Raw genomic sequence first — 22,470 nt, 5'->3', positions numbered from 1 at the left:
TGGATATAGACTAGTCTAACGGTGAATGACCGGTTTGCTTGAAACAGCTAAACTTAGACAGGCTACTTGCAAGAATGTGGGACAAAATGGCCCTTGTTGAAACTGATTTGAAAAGAAAAAATCATGGCTCGTTTCCTAGCTTCGCTGGCTCTTGGCCCAGAGATGTCTTCCAGTGAGTATCCCTGGTGGGTATAGAGATCAATAGCCTGGTCTAAACCAGCACTGCGTCTTGCATCTCCATTGCAAGGTGTAAACCTATAAGACAATGAATTTGCTAATCTTAACAGTTATAATATATATTTTTTGATAACCTTGGTGTGATTCCAAAAGCTTTTTAAGCCCAATGACTAATCACCGAGAGACCCATATAAATCCGGTTTTTCTTGCCACTTAATCCGGGAATCGAACCTAGGGCAGAAACTCTAGGTAGAACTCATTTACCACTAGGCCAAGACCACTTGGTTAACAATTATAAATTTATTGTTAACCATATCAAGAGTAGCTAATATAAAACATGTATTGTTTTTAGGTAAGGTAAGAAGTAATCATACAACATTTAACAAGCCATTGAAGTAAGGTAAGAAGTAATCAGACAACATTTAACAAGTAGCACCATGTATATAAATCTCTTTATATAACTCCACTTCTTGTAAATTACACATTAGCATTATTGTGGCGCTGCCATCTCATCTTTTCAACATAATTCACATTCTTTAAAGTCCACACAATATTCAGAGTTTTGATCGTGTTCCACGCATGTTGAGATAATTTTCTGTCGAAGAAATGATTAGACATGTGCATACGTAGGCACATGATCTCAAATGAAGTCTTACACTGACTGGCACACATGATCTCAAATGAAGGTTGCTCGAAGTAAAAAAAGAATCAGAAATGACGTCAGTGATGATCACCCAACAGAATACGCAATACATGTGCTAACTATAGAATATGAATCTGATACTATGTAGTAATGTAGATACTCGTTCTTTTCAAGATCTCAAATGAAGGTTGACCCATTTATATTTGTTCAATTCTTCTGATGTTTTCATAAGCTTGAGACATCATTATTTATCAAGATGTGAAATCTTTGATATTATATATGAAATAGTTTAATTTCTCATCTTTCTCTTAGTTTAACATAAGTTTTTTCTTCTAAATGTCTTATTTGATTCCAATATTTGTTTTCCTTTCATATAATTGTAGAATAAATTGAGAAATAAACTAAAAACTGTGAATTTTTGTTTCTGGTAAAAAAATAAAATTGTGAAATTTTATTACACTAATTACAAATTTCAACGATTGTAATGATTCTAACGTAAATCACACACGACTAAAGAAAGAAGAAAAAACACAAACGAAAAGCAATCTGCAAGCACGTCGCAATAATTCAAGTCAACAATACGTCCATTTGTTTTAAACTTTGGGGTTGGAAAGTAAAAGAGAAGAGAGTGACAGAGAGACTTTAAGATAAGCAACATACCAAAAACCAAGCACATCCTTTTGTTTTGTCTCCGTTAGGTTTGTCTTAATGCTTCTTTTTTCTTTGATAATTTGTCTTAACGCTCTTGTTGTGTCAATGTGATGGTTTTTGCTTTGTGCATGTGTTTTGGATATTTGAACATTCCCGTCACAATCAAACTAAACAAAGTCAACAATTAATTGTCACCATTATCTCACATTTATTCTAAAGTAAATCTTAATGATGAGTGCGATTAGTGAAACGATATTTTCACAACTTGACTGGTCCAACAAATTAAATTTAAATCATCAAAGGCTTTTCTTAAGTAGATAATATAATGTGGAAGCCCCCTTGGTTCATTAATGTTTCTACACCACCAGATCTAGATTTCGATTCCCAGAAAAAATAGAATTATGTGAATTAATGGAGAAAGATTTACAAGAGATTTGCAGTACGGCGTAAGGAATATCGTCAAGGGTAGGTGATGTAGTCAGACGTGAATCTTCGTAAGGCATGTAGAATTATCGACTGTAGAATCGTCTGTAATATTTCTCCGAATTTGTAATAGCATAATATATCCAATATTAAAAAAAAAATAGATAATATAAAGTTATTGCTGTGATGTGCTGGTTAAAATTCCTCATTTCTTAAAGCAAACAAAAAAAGTAGATAATATAAAATTCAGATCTATCACATCATTTACAGTTATTTTAGCACTCCAATGTGCCGTATTATGAAAGTTTTTTTTCTTAAATGTATTATGAAAATTCATACACATATATATTTATTTTTAATGATTTCTTCAATGTTTCTTTTTGTAAGTGGGAAAATAATTTAAAATATAATAAATAATACTCACTCCGTTTCATTTTATTTATCGTTTTAGACTTCGATACACATATTAATAAAACATTTAAGTTTATCAAATTTTAACCAATAGAAAAATAAATTAGAATAAAAAGTCAATAAATTTTGCATTAAAATCATAAAACGACATTAATTTTGAAACGAAAATTTTGCTCTAAAACGGAGGGAGTAGGATACAATTGAAATCTTACAAGTCTTCGAAACTTCATTAATAATTTAAATATGGATGTCTCTCTGTTTTTTGTCACCTTGATCCTAATGCGACATACCCATATAAAATTTGAAATGAAAACACGTATTCAATTAAATATATCCAACTACAAATTGAACAGAAAATGCCATAATAAATGGTTAATAGTTATGGGACGCCTCTATGTGGGTCATACTACCATCTCCTCTCACGTTTAAAACCTGGCCGTTCGATTTCTTAACGACTCCCAATCTATACGAAAATGTAGGATATTAGGCGAAAGAAGAATCCATCATTAATACAACGGGTTTTCTGAATCATATGTGCATTTATCTTATGATCTATCTAAACTTAGTACTACACTAATACAGTATTTGTAGTTATATAGTGTTTACTTGTTACTTACACTAACAAAAACGAATGCTACTTAGTTTCTTTTAAAAGGATGTAATAAGAGATTAATATATAATAGTATATATATAATATGTATATTCATTGATTTCGTTAATATAGACGATATGTATGTATTTGTAATTATCTACTCGGTGATTATGACATGTAAAAACTCAAATAAGAAATGAGACACATCTAACCAGTTATATAGCAACATGTTAAATCGTAACACTTGATATTATCTGGTTTAGTGATATAGTTAGTCCGGAAATTGTATGGAAATTACATATGTCGATGCCTTCGACACAATCACAAATGTTCTTGTAGTTATGTTTTTGAAGTTTTTTCTTTGTTAAACTCATTTTCAACTTTTTGGTTGTATTTATTTAATTTCTCCAATAATTAAAAAATGCTAGTATATATCTAGGCTCTATGTACTATGTTTCCTATATATACATAATCTTTGCAACTAACTATGTTCACCTAATTGAACAATGGATTGATGAAAACGATGATTCTTAATGGTTCCAATATACAGCTAAAACCAGTAGATGTAAACTTACCAATTCTTCTAATAGATGTCATATTATAGTACTGTATAGGAAAGTAGGGCGAAGAATAAGTAAAATAGTGCAAAGTAGGTCAACATTGTGCACGGGAAAAGGAAGTACATAGTGTTGGGCGAAACACTCGATAAAGGTCCATAGAATCATGGAGGGTGATCCCATGTGATTATCCTTGCAACCTAATTTTACTTTATATAAAGAGATATCTATATATATATATATGTCATTAGTTTAGTTCAAAAAAAACTAATCACTCTTTATTAAGCTATAAATAGCCATTTATTTTGATATATACTGGTATGCAAATGATCATCCATTCTGTTTTATTTGTAAGCAACAAAAGTTGACGTGATTTTAAAATATTATATATATTTTCACGATTTTTCTGCCATTTACTTATATTGTATATTTTTCAAACATTTTATGATCTATTCAAGGTAAAAATATTTAATTTAAAACATATTTGGATAAAAGATAGAGAGAGTAGAAACATGATTAGGATTACTAATATTTTGAGCCATGCTTGATTTGGCAAGTGGCAGTCTTTTTAACTGTTTATTCATTCAATTTGTCCATACATTTGCTGTTTGGATGTCACACCAGGCAATGTCATGTCTCCATCTATCGTCATACTTTCATATAATTCCATAAAAGAAAAAATATATTCGGGACCAGAAAGAAAGAAGACCATATATTTAGTTATAAAAGTGTATTGATGTGCGTATAAACATTCAAAAAATGACATTCAAATCAATTATCTGATTTTCAAATTTTTAACAAAACTTGGCAAGAATTAAACTATCAAGGAATGGATATCGACCTATGCATACCATAACCGTACCCACATCTCATCTTGTTAGCTAGGCATTGTATTCTTAATTTTAATATCATTATATGATCTCCACTTTTGTTGGTTTCTGCAAAATTGTTCTATATTAGTGAAGAAGATTTATGAATAAGATGAATGATGCTTTTACAATATACCAAGAATTTCGAAAATATATTGAAGGTTTAGTATTTTCGTGATCAAATATGTATCCCAGGTGCAAAATACAAATACAGACATTTTGTATGTGGTGTAAAATATTAGCCGTCCTATATCATTCATATATACATAATATTTTTAATTTAGTTTACAGAGTTTTGATTGAATTGGTTCGATTAATGATAAAAAAAACCTACTATAAAACTTATAAATGAAATTATTTATGTCTTTTTAGGAGATCAACGTTTCGGAAAACCATATACGGAGCATGATTTTCTATCTGTGGTGCAGTGATAGTAGTACAATTTACTCGATGCTCTTTAGAATACAATAAAAATTACAAAAAAACAATTTTTCCTAGAAGATAAACAATTATTTAAAAAGATGACATTTTAAAATATAAAACGGTGCGTATTGGTTCAGTCCACTCCCCCACTCCCGCGATCTCGCTTCGTATTATAAAAAGAGAGTTATTTACTTATTTTTCAAGGCTACTTACATTAATCTACCGATCGATCATTAAGAGTTGTCGGCACTTATAGGAATGATTAAATTTAAACCTATAATAAATCAACGTTTTTTATCTTACACAAAAATGGAGTGGAAGAAGCGTTTGTTTTGTTTGACCAAATCAAAGAATGACCAGATTGATTGAATGAAAATAATACGACCGATCGATTTACATAAATAAATTCTCTAATTTTTTAAATAAAACTCCACAAACTGTATTAAACTTTCAGCTCAATTAACAATTTGATGATCTTTTTTATTTTATTTTTTGAAATTCAGTGATGACTTTTTTTTGTGTGGGTATAGATAGAGTAATGAGAGTTCATCTACAAAATAATAATAGTAATATAGAGAAACAACAAAGAAACATTATTTTTATCGTTAATCGTTGAAGTTAATTAGAGAGATCATAGAGAAGAAGAAGCTTTCAAAAAAAAAGAAGACGAAGCAGACGAGGAAGAGGAAGCAACAACGAAAGATCCTTGCACTCGTTCAGATTCTCATTGTGCGTGTGTGAGCAAGCAAGAAAGAAAGAAAAAGCGAGTGAAAATCACAAGTCTTTCTCTTTAAACCCCATCTGGAATCTGGAGAAAATTTGAGTAAATTCAAAATAATCTGAGAGAGAAAGAGAAAGCTGCTTCTTTTTTCGTGTCTTGATCTGCCATTGCCGTCAAGTTCTCAGCTTCTTGCTGAACAGACGGTTTTGTCTCTCTCTCTCTCCTCGGTAATTCCCAGATTTAGCTGTCTTTCTCCGACCAAGATCTCTACTTTCATGACTCTATGTTGTAGTTGACTTGTTTCTGGGTTTGAAGATCTTTACCATTCTTTTTTTTTTCTTACATCATTGTCGGAATTTCCATAGATTCATGTAAATGCGTTTGGATTTAAAAGTTTCAATTTTTATTCCTTTCCGAGTTTAATGGTAGATTCAAAATCCAAAATGTTAAATCTGATTCAGTTTGGTCCGTTAGATCTGACCAATTTTTATTTCCCCTTTCCATAAATATATATATTTTCTTTCAAAGATAGAAACTTTAATCTAATTTTCTTGTATTTGTTTTAATTTTCTGTATAGACCACCATTATGATGAAGAAGAAGAGTTCTTGATAAAAAAAGATTCAATATTTGTGAGTAAGAGAATGGCTAGAGGTAGAAGAAGGTCAAAACTGAGACTAAGCAACATCTACACATTCGGATGCCTAAGACCAAGCGCAGACGAAGGCCAAGACCCTCACCCAATCCAAGGCCCAGGGTTCAGCAGAACAGTCCACTGCAACCAGCCTCACATGCACAAGAAGAAGCCTCTTCGATACCGTTCCAACTACGTCTCCACCACTCGCTACAACCTCATCACCTTCTTCCCCAAATCCCTCTACGAGCAGTTTCACCGCGCTGCCAACTTCTACTTCCTCGTGGCCGCCATCCTCTCCGTCTTCCCTCTCTCCCCGTTCAACAAGTGGAGCATGATCGCCCCCCTGGTCTTCGTCGTGGGGCTAAGTATGCTGAAAGAGGCGCTTGAGGACTGGAGCAGGTTCATGCAGGACGTGAAGATCAACGCGAGGAAGGCGTTGGTTCACAAGCGTGATGGTGAGTTTCGACGCAAGAAGTGGAAGAAGATTAGCGTTGGGGATGTTGTGAAGGTTGAGAAGGACGGTTTCTTCCCTGCTGATTTGCTCTTGCTGTCGTCTAGCTACGAGGATGGGATTTGCTATGTGGAGACTATGAACTTAGATGGGGAGACTAACTTGAAAGTGAAGAGATCCTTGGAGGTAACGTTATCTCTAGATGATGATGAGTCTTTTAAAGACTTCACTGGGACTATAAGATGCGAGGATCCAAACCCGAGTCTGTATACATTCGTTGGTAATCTTGAATACGACAGGCAGATTTTTCCTTTAGATCCGAGTCAGATTCTGTTGAGAGACTCAAAGCTTAGGAACACTCCTTACGTCTACGGAGTTGTGGTGTTCACAGGGCATGATACCAAAGTGATGCAGAACTCAACTAGCTCTCCTTCCAAAAGAAGTAGGATTGAGAAGACAATGGACTACATCATCTACACGCTTCTTGTTCTACTTATACTAATCTCTTGCATAAGCTCGTCAGGTTTTGCTTGGGAGACGAAGTTCCACATGCCTAAGATGTGGTACTTGAGACCAGACGAGCCTGAGAATCTAACCAACCCTAGCAACCCTGTCTACGCCGGCGTTGTGCATCTCATCACCGCTCTCTTGCTTTACGGTTACTTGATACCGATCTCTCTTTACGTCTCCATCGAGGTTGTGAAGGTCTTGCAAGCGACGTTCATTAATAAAGATTTGCATATGTACGATAGTGAGAGTGGTGTTCCAGCGCATGCGCGGACATCGAATTTAAATGAAGAGCTAGGACAGGTTGATACCATCCTCTCCGATAAAACGGGGACTTTGACTTGTAACCAGATGGATTTTCTGAAATGCTCAATCGCTGGGACTTCTTATGGAGTTCGTTCAAGCGAGGTGGAGGTTGCTGCTGCTCAGCAGATGGCTGTTGATCTTGATGATCACAGTAGAGCGACTACTCCGAGGATGAGCGTTCAGGAGATTGAGGTGGAGAGTAGCGGTAGTAATCATGAAGGTGAGATGGTGATGACTCCTAGAGTCGCTATAAAGGGGTTTGGTTTTGAGGATGTGCGGCTGATGAATGGGAACTGGCTGAGGGAGCCGCATGCTGATGACATTCTGCTGTTTTTTCGGATATTAGCTATTTGTCACACGGCGATTCCTGAGCTTAACGAGGAGAGTGGCAAGTACACGTATGAGGCAGAGTCACCGGATGAAGCTTCTTTTCTTACTGCTGCGAGTGAGTTTGGGTTTGAGTTCTTTAAGAGGACTCAGTCGAGTGTTTATGTTCATGAGAGGTTGTCTTCTTCAGGGCAGACCATTGAGAGGTGAGATTTTTTTAGAGATCTTATCCTTTGTTTTTTTTTATTATTTGTTTTTTTAAGTAGACAGTCCTGAACATGTATTAGAAACAATGCAGGGAGTATAAAATTCTGAATTTGTTGGATTTCACTAGCAAAAGGAAGAGGATGTCAGTAGTTGTGCGTGATGAGGAAGGGCAGATTCTTCTGCTATGCAAAGGAGCTGACAGGTTAGATGAAAAGCTTTAAAAAATACATTCCGTCTGAATTTTGCAATGTTTAAGAAATCGCTAGCCGGTAACTAGTCGTTTAGGATTAACAACTAGGCAGATTATTTGGGTTTAGGGAGGTTTAGGCGTCCGCGAATTATTGATTTATTTTATATACTTTTAACATTTCTATCAGATACTTTAGGTTTTGGGTTTAATTATATAATTATTCTGATGAATCATCAAAATTAGATATAGAAAACAACAGAAATTAGATAAACTCGTGGATTTGTACTAATAGTATTACTTAATTTAACAGAGTTAAACTAATTTATAACGATTTAAAATGATTTAAACCGATTTAGAACGGTATAAATCGGATTTTTAGAAAATTGTTTTGGGTAAGACAGATTTTTAGAACCATGGAATTTTGTGTTGTCATAGAAATCTCAAGCAGTTGTTATTAAATGTTTTGCAGTATCATTTTTGAACGACTGGCTAAGAATGGAAAAACATACTTGGGACCTACCACTAAGCATTTAAATGAATATGGAGAAGCTGGACTCCGTACTCTTGCCCTTTCATACAGAAAGCTTGATGAGGATGAATATTCAGCTTGGAACGCTGAGTTTCACAAGGCCAAAACTTCTATAGGATCTGACAGAGATGAGTTGCTTGAGAAGATTTCAGATATGATCGAAAAGGACCTTATTCTTGTAGGTGCAACTGCTGTGGAAGACAAACTCCAAAAAGGGGTATGCATTTATCAGACAAGACACCTTAACTCACTTCTCCTTTATCTTGTTTAATGTAAAACTGAGTTTCTTTTTTTTTTTTCATTTGACTTTAGGTCCCACAGTGCATAGATAAACTTGCCCAAGCTGGCCTTAAACTGTGGGTTTTAACCGGGGATAAGATGGAGACAGCAATCAACATCGGGTTAGAAACGACTACTTTGATACATTGAAGTAGATTCATTTATGTTTAAATTTCTTTGACTAACTTTTGTTTTGAACTGCAGATATTCTTGTAGTTTACTTAGGCAAGGCATGAAACAGATATGTATAACTGTGATGAACTCAGAAGGAGGGTCCCAAGATTCAAAGGTATGGGGATAAGATGATTTTCCCTTAAACGTGATAAGCCCATTCTAAGATATACAATTGATATTTTTGGTTGATGTAATCAGGCTGTGAAGGAGAATATTCTGAATCAGCTCACTAAAGCTGTACAAATGGTGAAGCTAGAGAAAGATCCACACGCTGCATTTGCTTTGATCATTGACGGGAAAACTCTAACGTACGCATTGGAGGACGATATGAAGTTTCAGTTTCTTGCTTTGGCTGTTGATTGTGCGTCAGTCATATGCTGCCGTGTGTCTCCCAAGCAGAAAGCTCTGGTATTGTATTTCCACCCTTCTCTTATACTCAACATGTCAGCTTCATGTGTTCCTTTTGAGTCTAACTTTTGTTTTATCTCTACAAAGGTAACAAGGTTAGTTAAAGAGGGAACTGGGAAAACTACATTGGCAATAGGTGATGGTGCAAATGATGTTGGAATGATTCAAGAAGCTGACATTGGTGTTGGCATTAGTGGAGTCGAAGGAATGCAGGTTAATTTGATTTTTTTATAGAATGTCCCAACTTGTAGGAAATGCCTGATTATATTCAATTGTTTCTGCAGGCTGTTATGGCAAGCGATTTTTCTATTGCCCAGTTCAGGTTTCTGGAAAGATTACTCGTTGTTCATGGACACTGGTGCTATAAAAGAATAGCTCAAATGGTAAATATGTGTTTACAAGAATGTCCTATTCTACTCTTTGCACACTTTTTGGTTTCTAACTTACATTGTTCTTCATCCAGATCTGTTATTTCTTCTACAAAAACATAGCATTTGGTCTCACTCTCTTCTATTTTGAGGCGTTCACTGGGTTTTCAGGGCAATCAGTGTATAATGACTACTACCTATTACTCTTCAACGTTGTCCTTACCTCATTGCCAGTGATTGCCCTTGGAGTCTTTGAGCAAGATGTTTCCTCTGAGATTTGCTTGCAGGTAAGGTTTAGTTTTTTATCTACTAACCTTAAAGCTCCTCTGAATCTCTCACTCACCACAAGAAACTCTTTCTTTGTTCTGCAGTTTCCTGCTTTATACCAACAAGGGAAGAAGAATCTCTTCTTTGACTGGTATAGAATACTAGGCTGGATGGGAAACGGCGTCTACTCCTCTCTCGCCATATTCTTCCTCAACATAGGAGTCATCTATGAGCAAGCTTTCAGAGCCACTGGTCAAACCGCTGACATGGATGCTGTTGGCACCACCATGTTTACTTGCATCATCTGGGCTGTGAACGTGCAGATCGCTTTAACCATGAGCCACTTCACTTGGATCCAACACGTCTTGATCTGGGGAAGCATTGGTTTGTGGTATCTCTTTGTTGCGCTCTATGGGATGATGCCTCCGAGTCTTTCAGGCAACATCTATAGAATCCTAGCTGAGATTCTTGCTCCTGCTCCCATATATTGGATATCCACGTTTTTGGTCACAGTAACCACGGTTCTCCCTTACTTTGCCCACATATCCTTCCAGAGATTCTTGAATCCGATGGATCATCACATCATTCAAGAGATCAAGTACTACAAGAGAGACTTGGAGGATAGAAGGATGTGGACTCGGGAGCGTAACAAAGCACGGGAGAAGACAAAGATCGGGTTCACAGCTAGAGTTGACGCGAAAATCAGACATCTACGGTCTAAACTCAACAAGAAACAGTCAAACTGTTCAGCTCAAGATACAATGTCTCCAAGATCAGTCTAGCCTCTTAGAAGGTGATTTTATTCCTTAAGTTTTACAACCGGTAGAAACAGTATCAGGTTCTTTGATGGAGGTGGGCGCTGGATTTTGATTCAGACTGAAGACAGTTCTTGATCTTGTTGTGTATGACATGGAAGAAAGTAAAAAAGAAGGACTTATATAGCTGACTGGTGTTTGTAATTTTTCTGAATCAGAACTATACATAGGTTTTTGCGTGTGTATACTTAACAGATTGCAACACCCAAAAAGGATGTTCTTTTTGTTCCACTCTAAGTTCTTTCTTACTGTTCTGACAACAAACCCAAAGGTTGTTTGTGACAGAAACACATCTTTTCAGTGTTGTTACTGATTCATAGAATGTTTTTGAGACAGTTGATAACAACCAAAAACAATCTTTTGAGTGCATTATTAATAACGTCATTAGCAGCAACTTGTCTAATTTACTTTATTTATTTACAATCAGAGCTTTTACACACAAAACTGATAATGTTAGAGATAAAACTGTTCTTGGTTCTGGATTGTAAGCTTCAGACTGTTAAATACGTTTCACTTATACTAATTGATTTTGATTGAAAAGAAAAAAACATGACACAAAGTACAAGATAAGAGTTTAATACTGTACTTTCCAAGCCACACAATACATTTCTGTTTCTGGCTAATTACCCTCAACTACCTTTTTTTTATTAGTAAACTAAAGAACGGTAAAATGTTATTTGTGCAAACAATTCCTCCTAAGTTGGCATCATAAGAAACAAAAGAATGCAAGCTAATAGCCAATTACTATCAGTATATATACCAAAACTAAGACTCACTCAATCTGTGCTTGCTTCTTTTGTTTCCATCAACCTCAATTCAGTTCCACAATGTTTCCCTGACAACCTGCAACAAAACAAAACTGAAAACGTCAGACACCAAATAGTCCTAAAGCTTTTTGAAGACAGAACAACACTGAGACACTAGTGTCATGGCTTTTTATGAAAAGAATCATTTACATGCTTCGTGCAACTCTTCCGCTAGCAGTAGAATAATCTCAGCTTGTTCTGCCAGTTTTATCATCCTTTCTTTGTGTTCTGCAGCTCTTTTGACCAATTCTAAATTTTTTTCTACCTCCGCGAACTTAAAAGCTGCGGTTCCTGAAGCTTGATCAACCTCCTTCTGCGAAACCGTGAGTACTCGTTGACTGTTTGTCTGCCGGGGTTTCACATTCACCTCTTTAGGTCTCGCTACAACCGGCGTTCTCACTCCCGAGAAGCTAGTACCATTCATCCTATAGAAGTTCTGCGTCTGTTGTTGCATTGTACCAAAACAATACAAAAAGCAGGCATGAGGAGGAAACCAGCACAGATGGAAAGAAAAAGTTAAAATGTTTGCGCTCTTGTTCAAGACTACTTACTCCTGCTCTTATCTGGTTAACCTTTTCAATTTTGCCTTGAGCAGCAAGCCTCCTCAATCTTGATCCCAGGACCCTTTTAAAACCTGGTGGCACTTCATGTTTTTTTTCCTATACACAAAACCAAGACCATTATCATGAACTTGATCATCAGAAGTTAGCCGCTATGACAATAATAACTGATACCGAACCTAATAGAGCTATCTATAGATAATCATAGTGGTATGCAACAACTAGGATCAAACTATAACAACAAAGAATAGTCGAGTAGTATATGCCTAACCTCGATGAAGTTGAAAATTGTAGTGACATCAGATCCATTAGGATCCGTCAACGCTGAAAGAGCTTCGAATATCATCCCATCATACCTTTAAGAAACCAATGGCATCATCAGGAAGCGTCACAATTCAAGTAGACTAGCAAGTAGCAATTTACAGCACTGAAGAAAAAAAAAAAAACCTGGGAGCATTCTTTGCATCCACCATAGTGTTCCAACTATCATCAACGTTCAAATCAGAAGATCCACTACGAGGGAGGGGAGCAACCGGAGAAGGGGTCGCGCTAGAAGGTGGTGGAGTACTGGTAGCAGCAGCTGCAACGGCGGCTAGATTCAAAGCGGCAGCTTTGATTTTTGGTGTCCGCACCTTATCTATTGAGCCTTGAATGTCAGGGGGAACATTCAAGTTACGCCATTTATCCTAGAAAATATAAAACACCGGATGTTTTAAGATTCTTGATCATAAGTTCACACCCTCTGGTGGTTTAAAATCATAGCTAGAGTTACAAGACTAACGAGTTGCACAGCATTTCTTGCACTTGATAGTGTCATATACTGCCATTATAGTGAATCAACCATCTCGAGATCTCAGGTAAGTTTAAGAATCTCAAATGCTACAGAAGAAACAGAGCAGACAATCTATCAACTTAACTAACAAGAGTCCAAGACTTTTCAAAGTCTTAATCTTTCAACTAGGAACTAAAGATTATCAACAAAGCCACTAAAGTTCAAGACTACTGATGCATAAACACAGCTTAGAAGATTTTTCCGGTGAGAAAGTTTCAATCTTTTGCACACAATCAAACCGAAGTAAGGTTCTTTATATCTTTACAAACAGCAGAGAGCAAGAAAGAAGAGACCTTGAGGTCGATGTTGGAGCGATTATAGAGGGAATCAGCGAACTCAGGATCTTTGATAATATTCTTCCACTTTCCGGGCCCATGCTTCTGAACGCCGGCGAGCAGCGCCTCTTCCTCCTCCTCCGTCCATTTGAGCTTATGGTTTCCCATCTCTATCGCGTCCCCTCTTCGCTCCCTTCTCCTTCTTCGCAGCTTCGTTTGTCTGTCTATGCAATCTTCTTGTTCCAATCCAAACAAAAAGTCTTTTCTTTTATAGTTTGTGAAGATTTATCTCTCAATCGACAAAGTGGTTCTTTTGGTGAGTTTTTTTATTTAAGATGCACATTGTATAAACGTCTAAAAACTATAGGGACCAGAATTGTAAATAATCATAAACCGCAACGATTTTTGGTTTAAATTGTCATAAATAGAACGTCATGGGTCAAATTCGAATTAGTAAAAACTTAAAGAGCAGTATAAACATTTTGTGAAGATCTATCTCAATCTACAAAGTGATTATTTTGGTAAGTTTTCAATTTAAGGTGCACATTGTACAAAGGTTTGAAAAATAAAGGTCGAAAATGAAAATAATTTAAAACGCAAAGATTTCTTGGTTTAAATTGTCATAAATAAAACATCAGGGGTTAAATTCAAATTACATAAAAAATTGAAAAGCTCCATGAGTTTTTGCTTATGATCATGTTTTTTTTAACTCTTTTTCACTAAGCCATAAAATGTGAACATTGTTATATCATGTGAACATAGTAAGGAGAGCTATTTCTCAACTTTGTCATCAAGAGTGAGATAGAAATTCAGATGAACTGGATGTTGCACTTGGATGAGAATCTAGGAAATCTCATTAGGTTCGATCTCAACTTGTTACAGTCTTGACTCTGGTTGAACACCAATTTTCACGAATTCGAGGTATTGCAGGCTTCCCAAAAAAAACCTCATCTGTTCAATCTCTCTACAAGTTCCTCCGTACGTATCCTGAGATCTCTAGCACCTTCAGTGGAAGATACGGTAAACAAGACACTTTCTCTGTTCGCCAATCAATCACTCCCTTACGTTTGGGACGATGATAGCAAGGGCACACATCTCCACATCTACCTGTTACTCGATGCAAGAGACCCTGAAATCATTTAAAAGAAAACATGAAAAAAACAATTTGACATGTGTATGATAAATCAATTGCAAAACAAGAAAAATATATTATTTGTCCATCAAGAAACTGATACCTTGATGACTAAATTTTGTAGCTTTGGGGTCTTTCTGAGCAGACGTGGCAGAACTTGCCAGCTTTTATCCTTGTCGCTCTCGAGTGATAAAGTAACGAGGTTGTCGAATGTGAAGATCAATTTGCAGCCGAAATGAAGCGCCTAATGCATGTATTATCGAAACCATAAGCATATATACAGATATATATATTCATAATAGATTTATGAATTAATTTTATTTTAGTTTTACTATTTATTTTGATAGTTAGAATTATCTTTATAGATTTCAATAGTTTTTAGGGATATTTGGTTTTCTATTTTTATTTTATATGCATGTCCAGAATTGTATTCAGTTATTATTAATAATTTAATAGGATTGAGATTTTGTTCTAATTATTACTAAAATAATTTATTTTATAAAGCTTCAGCTTCATCAACAAAATCATAGGCACAACAACATAGAATACATATACCAAAACAGTCAATGGAAGAGATACTGACCTCAAGAGAATAAGCAGACAAGTGGAGGATCTTTACGTAACTGGCCATTCTCAAAAGCAGGATTGTAGCATCACCAAAGATATCATCACTACAAGCAAATCATTATACTCACCTGTCTCGGTATAATCATCAAAACGGGTAGTTGACTCCAATAATCGAAGATCTAGTCTAGCTTCGACAAGCGACTCCATCTCGCCACCATCATTATAAACATCATGGACATAACTAGAAAATTCAAAGTAGACAAAGGTTTTCTGGACAACTGATGCAAACTTCTTGATCATCGTAAACATCTTTATACTCGGGTGGAACGACGTAATAAATCACAAGTCGCTTCAAAGTACGACATGGCGCAAATCCAATCCAACTCGGCGGGTGTGATTCGCCATCGTTATGTATGAACAATTCTTCCAGAACGGGGCACATAAGGATGAGCTTGTGGTAATAGGACTCCTCTATCACGATATCGCCGATATAAAGCGATTTGAGCGATGGGAAAAACCTATCTTCGTTTATTTTCTCATCCATAAAAAGTTGATCAGTAAAGTCCATGTGTCCATCAGGGAGGGCTTCGATAACGCATCCACCGGATAGTGTACGCTTAACCAATGTTTTGGACCGAAACAACAACTCTGCTCTATCTTTGTCTATCCGATGAGGACACCGCAAGTGTAGTTCCGATAAGCTGGGTTGTAACGCGACGCGAATCCAATCGTCAACACGAGACTTTTCGTAGCGGCCATTCACGGAGAGAGTCTTGATGGGACAGGTACTTAACAGATCGACTGTCTTGTCCACAAACTCGGAGAATGCACTTGATCTTGCGGCATCTCTGAAACACCCGCCCCTCCCCATTTCCAACCGGGGTTCCAGGGCGCGGGGTTTAGGACACACATGTCTATTTTCCCGACATCTCCGTGTGTCCCGTTTCTGGTCCCATGAGTTTCAGTTGCATTTTCTTCCTTACCGTTGACATTTCCACTTATAGTTCTGCAAAAAGGGAGAGGGAAAAGAGGGGTGAATACTAATACTCAGTGAGGCGATTCTAGACCAGTCTCTCCCATGAGCCTCTATACGGCTCAATGCGAAACGAGAACCGTCTAGTCACTACACTCAGTCGATGCAACCTATCAGCTAGTTATTAAGTTTCATTTCACAATCAAGCACTGTAATGAACTCAGTCATCACTCAATCATAGAATACGGTTTATTATTTAAGACCTCCCATTATCCTAGGACTTTAGGACCTACACAGCTCAAGCGGACCATTCCTCCCCTTTTCTTGCTGCTTCCTGTGAAGTCGCCTGCCCTGGTAGGCCCGCCGCCCAGTTCCTCGGGTTCGGACCACCTTTGCAGTGTATTACGACCCCTTCCCGCCAAGACTCGGCGTGACTCAATCTTACCGGCGCCTCTATTCTTACCCTGCCATTTTTATCCGATGCTATGGCCCCGCATCTCCGCCGTTTTTGAACGCTACGGCCGCCGCGTTTCCTTTTTTTCCACCCTTCCCCGGGTTCTTTATCCCACCCTTCTTGGGTGATTTATCCCACCCTTCTTGGGTGATTTATCCCACCCTTCCCGGGTACCTTTCTAATCATTCATTTTCAACCCTTTTTTTTTATCATTTCCTTTTCTTTCTTCATTTCTTTTTTCTTTAGACTCTTTCCTTTCTTTCATTTCTAGACGCCACCCGTTCTCGGTGTCTCATTCAATTCAATAAACAACCATTTCAAGGATGTCCTATCATTCATCTAATCAACCGGTTAGCGTCTGCTATTAACCTACTTTTAATTCTTTCTAAGCATCCTAGCTTTCAACCACAATCAAGAATAGTTCATCAACCAATCACTCATTCATCTTTCAATCAACACAACAATCCGTTTACTGTCCTTAATCAGCGCGAGCGTTCTTATGCAGTATGATCTATCACCCTAACATCAATCAGGATCTAAACCATCCTAATTCCTCATTCAACAGTATACAAGATCATGAACAAGATCTGGAATAGAACACCTCACCTTAGCCTTGATCTGGATCTGAGAATAGGAGGTAAGAGAAAACGGGATCTGAGATCTGTGACACCACGCGGCCACTGATAGAACCAAAATCGGGAAGGATCACTTTAGCTGGGTGTTGGATATGAACCGAGAAGCAAATGGCGCTTCTGGAACTGAGATGGATTGAAAGGATCGTCAAGAGATGCGGAATGGCTCTTGATATACCCACGATCTAAGGCTAACCACCTAAGAACGAATGTAGTGTGTTGGCTAACCACCAAACGACACACAAAGATGATTGGCTGACCACCAAATCAACAAGCCGGTTCAAACCGATGAACTAGCTAAGAACTCTCTCTCTCTCACTCAGAGAAGAAACGAAATAAACAACCAAAATGAACTGATTTTATTCATCAAAGAGACTACATATTTATAGTGTTTTGTAGTCAAAGACAATAAAAGAAAATGTGGGAAAACAATGCATAAGAAATATAAATTTGACTAGATCTAGTCAAGGCACAGAAAATAGAGAAGACTAGATCTGGTCAAGGCACGGAAAATAGAGAAGACTAGATCTGGTCAAGGCACGGAAAACGGAGAAGACCAGTCAAGATGTCTAGATTCATCCGAACCAGATGGATGCACGGGGTAAAGATAAGGACGCTTGCGGGACTGTCCGGATGGTCCGCCGGATGAGAATGCATGTCCGTCTTTGGTTTTTTCACCACCCAAGCTAAGTCTGGCTCGACCCAAGTCAAGTATGGCACGGTGAAAAACTTGAACCTCGGTTGAAATGTTCAGAACGTCCTGAACTCCATGCTGAGCTGGTTCCATGTAATGATCCGTGGTCTGCGGCACATCATTCCCTTCCTCTTCAAAAAGATTTGTCCTCAAATTTTGTTGTTTTGGTGCAGAAGAAGTGTTGCTGTTTCCCTTCTTTTTGAGTTGCCGGACAACATGAATCGCCTTATGCAACATCTTTTCCAAGCTGGCATAAGTCTGAAGCTCATTCTGATCAGGCACATCACAGTTGCTTCTCTTGGCTTTGGTGAAGGGACGATCACGACTTCTGACCCACTTCTCATCATCCCTCCTGTTTTGTCTCTTCTTTTGTTTCTGCACAAAGTCAAACTCATTAGAAGCAAACTGTTTCTTATCAAAAATCAATTGCTCCTTTTCAAAAACAGTTTTAAAAGGAAAGTAGACGTCTTGTTGTGGTTTTGATTTCTTGAGAAGTCCAAACATCCTGAAAACACTTAACAAAGTTAGCAAATAAAAATCCTCACACTCTCAAGTGTTCTATCAAGTGGTATCAGAGCCACTCTTCCGGTATTGTCTATTTCATTCATCTTTCTCATCTTCCATTTTCTTATAAACACTTCTTCTTCTACCTTTCTTAAATCCGGGCCCCTCATTACCATCCACCATATCAAAAAAAAAAAGAAAAAAAGAAAGATCTATATATATTAAAAAAAAAAAAAAAAAAAAAGAAATCGAAATTTTCATTTGGGGTTTGGTGGTGGAAGAGAAAGCCTGCTGGCTGAGGAGAAATCCAGCCTTTGAGGTGGTTAAAACGGATTTCAAAAATCAAAAATCTCTTATCTTTCTATCTTGAGAAAATTCCCTTGTTCGCTTGGATTTGCCCATTGGGATTCTTTGATTTGTTATCTTAGAACATTGAGTAAAAACTTGTGTGTGATCACCTAAATCTGAGAGAAACACTTGTGTAGGTGAGGATCAAACACTTGAGAGTGTGAGGTTTTTATCTACTAACTTTTGTGTTGAGATTTTCCAGGTTTATGATGTTTGGTTTGCAAAGGAAAAGTAACAAGGAGAAGCCTCAACGAAATTCTAATTCTCAAACTCCTTTTATATATTCTTTGAATAATTTTGATGAGTTTGTTAGTGTGCAGGATAGGCCAAACAGGAGGAGCAATGAACCTTTCAAATCGTCTCAAGGTGAAGCTGATCCAAAGAGGCGATTCCTTCAGTTTGATGTCCAAGAGATATGTGACAATTTTGAGAAGGGAATGATGAAAGCCCTCAAGGATATCAGCAAGAGCCCAAAGAAGAGCACATCCACCCGTGCCCCAGTAGCTGAGCCATCCTTGTTCATCAGTAAGAAAGCCCAAGGTGAATCTGAAAACCATTTTGAAGAACTAAAAGATTTTTCAGATTCTCTACCCATTTTTGATGAATCTGATGAAGAGCTAATTGAAAGCTTGATGTTTTGTGAAAAAGATTGTGATCTTCCTTCTCTTGAAACTGAGTTTAATCTTGATAATGAACAAGCTATTGTAGAACTAACTGTTTTGCAACCGGAGCTTCCGAGTAGTCTTGTTTTGTCTCCACAGGTTTTTGAGGAAGAGCCACTGGATTTTTCACATCAGTGTCCATGTCTTGACACTAGGATATGTTTGGATGATGAACTAGGTCCTATCTTTGATGAGGAGGACGAACTTGGTCCAGTCTTTGATGAAGAAGCAACAAGCATCATATCCACCTTTATGGAGAGCCATCTTTGCTTTGATTCCGGCACAAATTTTTATTTTTTTTATAAAAAATTTTTTTTTTTTATTTTTTTAAAAAATTTTCTTGATAGAACCAAAATCGGGAAGGATCACTTTAGCTGGGTGTTGGATATGATCCGAGAAGGCAATTGTCACTTCTGGAACTGAGATGGATTGAAAGGATCGTCAAGAGATGCGGAATGGCTCTTGATATACCCACGATCTAAGGCTAACCACCTAAGAACGAATGTAGTGTGTTGGCTAACCACCAAACGACACACAAAGATGATTGGCTGACCACCAAATCAACAAGCCGGTTCAAAACCGATGAACTAGCTAAAGAACTCTCTCTCTCACTCAGAGAAGAAACGAAATAAACTCAAAAACATAGACTGATTTTATTCATGGCAGAGTTTACATATTTATAGTACAATGAGTCAAAGAAAGACTTAAGAGTTTTGTAGAAAACTAGAAACTTAGAAAACATAAACAAAGACTAAGACTTTTGACTAGAAATAAGTTTGTTGTTGAATGGCTCTTGGATGATCACGACTTTGACTCCTTTTGTTGATATTTCTTGATGCAAATGGGCAGGAGACCATCAGCAAAGGCCTGGTCGAATTTGGTGTAAAACCGACCCAAATTGAATTTGTTATGAATTTTTCTTTGGACAGAAAAAGGCCCATTTCGCCCAGCAACTAAACCAGCTCCATCTTCAGTGTCACTTAGCTCATTCAGCTCTAAACTAGTGTCACTTAGCTCACTCAGCTCATCCAGCTCAGATATGTAAGTGTCACTTTGATTCAGCTCGACCAGCTCGTCCAAATAAGTGTCACTTCGATTCAGCTCGACCAGCTCGCCCAAATAAGTGTCACTTCGTCCAGCTCGTCCAAAGTTAGCTTCTGGCTCGACCATGGTTGCTTCATCCGATGGGGAAACCTTGGTTGGGTCGAGTTGTGCACCATCCTGGCCCGGGTCTACGATCCAGGGCACATCATTCCCTCTCTCTTCAAAAAGATTTGTCCTCAAATCTGAAACATTAAAAGGAAAAGTATATGCAAAAGAACCATAATCAGAACGTTGCTCACCTTGAGTTCGGTCCGGTTTGTGAATGGAAGATGGTTCTTCTTGATGACCACAGTTTTGCTCTCCACCTGACCCTTCCTTTGGTTCATGTGCATAGTCATCGAAAATTGGCAAAGGGTCTTCCTTTTCTGGCTCGGTTTCAACTTTCTCCAAAGTTGACACTGTCCTCCATCCTGATCGGCCCCGGACCTGCCCTGGTCGGCCCCGACTTCCTGGGGCGCCCTCGGCCCCTTGTGGGCGGCGTCGTGTCAACTTCAGGTGCAAACTGAAAAGTACCCTGACCCTGGTACAATCGCCTGTACTCGGCTGCCCGCTGGAAATGGGGCATCAAAATCCGACGACTCACGGTCGTCTCCTGAATGGGGGCGTTCGGCGGCTCCGCGAACTCCATTTCCTCCTCGTCTGGGAAGAGTGCAGGTACCACATCGCCCCAAGCGTCACGGTAGGGCTTGCGGGCGTAAGCCCTTGTCCCTTTTGGTCCATAGCGCATGCGTCTTTCTCCGAGCTCGTGATGCACTGGTGAAGACATCCTGCAGCGTAAAATCAAAGACCTGATCAGTACCTAATAGAAGACATGCATAGATGGCAGTTTTCAATCAATTCTCAAACTAGAGCTGCTTTAACAGACAAAATCCCAGTGTGGTTCATATCATCCCTTTTTGCCCCAAGATGACCCTTTTTACAGTCAGCCTTTTTACCCTATGAAGATCCCATATCCTTATTAACATTTTGCATTCTGCTCCAAGATGACTCTCCATCATCCCTTTTTACCCCAAGATGATCCTCCATCATCCTTTTTACCCCAAGATGATCCTCCATCATCCTTTTTACCCCAAGAAGATCCTTAGTTTGGTCCTCACAATCTGAAATCGGTTTTCTCCCACTACTCGTCCGTCCGTCCCTTGGCCGCCCCGGGTTGCTTCTTCCTCGTCGGCGGGCCCACGCCCTGATGGTGGGACCCGCACCCATATTTCCTTTTTTTTTTTTTTTTTTTTTTTTTACTGGGAACAAGCTTCACTGTGATATCTGAATGCCATAAGTCCATTTCTTTGCAGGGTTTAATCCCTCCGTGAAGTTGCGCACGCCTCGGCCTTGCGTCCGTCTCTCCTTCCCCGGCCTCCCCGGCCCGGTGCGGGGCGGTGTCGTCCGCGAGCCGCTTCCCTCCAGCTCGAATGTCCAGCTTTCCATTACCCCTTTGACTTGACGTGCTAGGCGACTAATCCTTCTGTATACTTGCCTTACAACTCCTTGTTACCCATTTCTGAACCTCTGAAACTCCACTACACCGCAGTACGAAGACTTTTTGTTAACCCGATCTCGGCCGAAAACTCTGAGCTGTTCGAATTCTCCTTCAACATTAGCTATGACAGTCGAACAGAACCATAAGGGAAATGGGCAACGGTGAGAAATGCTGATCCCTTAAGTTAGTATTAAGGGACCTTAACCTGGCTCTGATACCAATTGAAACACCCGCCCCTCCCCATTTCCAACCGGGGTTCCAGGGCGCGGGGTTTAGGACACACATGTCTATTTTCCCGACATCTCCGTGTGTCCCGTTTCTGGTCCCATGAGTTTCAGTTGCATTTCCTTCCTTACCGTTGACATTTCCACTTATAGTTCTGCAAAAAGGGAGAGGGAAAGGAGGGGTGAGTACTAATACTCAGTGAGGCGATTCTAGACCAGTCTCCCCCATGAGCCTCTATACGGCTCAATGCGAAACGAGAACCGTCTAGTCACTACACTCAGTCGATGCAACCTA

General features: G+C 38.4%; 3 protein-coding genes and 1 long non-coding RNA gene across 4 annotated transcripts; 1 reads left to right on the top strand and 3 right to left on the bottom strand.

The window, feature by feature from the left end:
* Positions 1–991: 991 nt before the first annotated feature.
* Positions 992–6,279, bottom strand: LOC117127890. The gene is made up of 2 exons (XR_004450837.1): positions 6,051–6,279; positions 992–5,690 (listed from the first exon to the last, which is right to left on the bottom strand). It is a non-coding gene; the product is annotated as an uncharacterized LOC117127890 (long non-coding RNA).
* LOC103842748 (probable phospholipid-transporting ATPase 4) lies at positions 6,111–11,240 on the top strand. Its single transcript, XM_033278759.1, has 10 exons — positions 6,111–7,900; positions 7,993–8,103; positions 8,561–8,837; positions 8,933–9,021; positions 9,104–9,188; positions 9,272–9,481; positions 9,569–9,694; positions 9,766–9,864; positions 9,945–10,136; positions 10,221–11,240. Exons 1-10 carry the CDS (start codon positions 6,111–6,113, stop codon positions 10,896–10,898), a joined length of 3,657 nt encoding a protein of 1,218 aa, XP_033134650.1. The 3' UTR covers positions 10,899–11,240.
* A 254-nt stretch (positions 11,241–11,494) lies between these two features.
* On the bottom strand, positions 11,495–15,780 carry LOC103842747 (telomere repeat-binding factor 4). The gene is made up of 6 exons (XM_009119409.3): positions 13,423–15,780; positions 12,745–12,983; positions 12,569–12,653; positions 12,289–12,396; positions 11,888–12,179; positions 11,495–11,774 (listed from the first exon to the last, which is right to left on the bottom strand). The coding sequence occupies exons 1-6, from the start codon at positions 13,570–13,572 to the stop codon at positions 11,743–11,745; spliced, it is 906 nt and encodes a 301-aa protein (XP_009117657.1). The 5' UTR covers positions 13,573–15,780; the 3' UTR covers positions 11,495–11,742.
* On the bottom strand, positions 14,369–15,974 carry LOC117127843 (F-box/LRR-repeat protein At5g35995-like). The gene is made up of 3 exons (XM_033278547.1): positions 15,393–15,974; positions 14,640–14,780; positions 14,369–14,533 (listed from the first exon to the last, which is right to left on the bottom strand). Exons 1-3 carry the CDS (start codon positions 15,972–15,974, stop codon positions 14,369–14,371), a joined length of 888 nt encoding a protein of 295 aa, XP_033134438.1.
* Between the last annotated feature and the right edge of the window lie 6,496 nt (positions 15,975–22,470).

Source organism: Brassica rapa, chromosome A09 (genome assembly GCF_000309985.2).
Source record: "Brassica rapa cultivar Chiifu-401-42 chromosome A09, CAAS_Brap_v3.01, whole genome shotgun sequence".
In the NCBI taxonomy this organism is placed as follows: Eukaryota; Viridiplantae; Streptophyta; class Magnoliopsida; order Brassicales; family Brassicaceae; genus Brassica; species Brassica rapa.
Note: the sequence above shows the minus strand (reverse complement) of the source record. Positions and strands in the feature narration are given on the sequence as shown.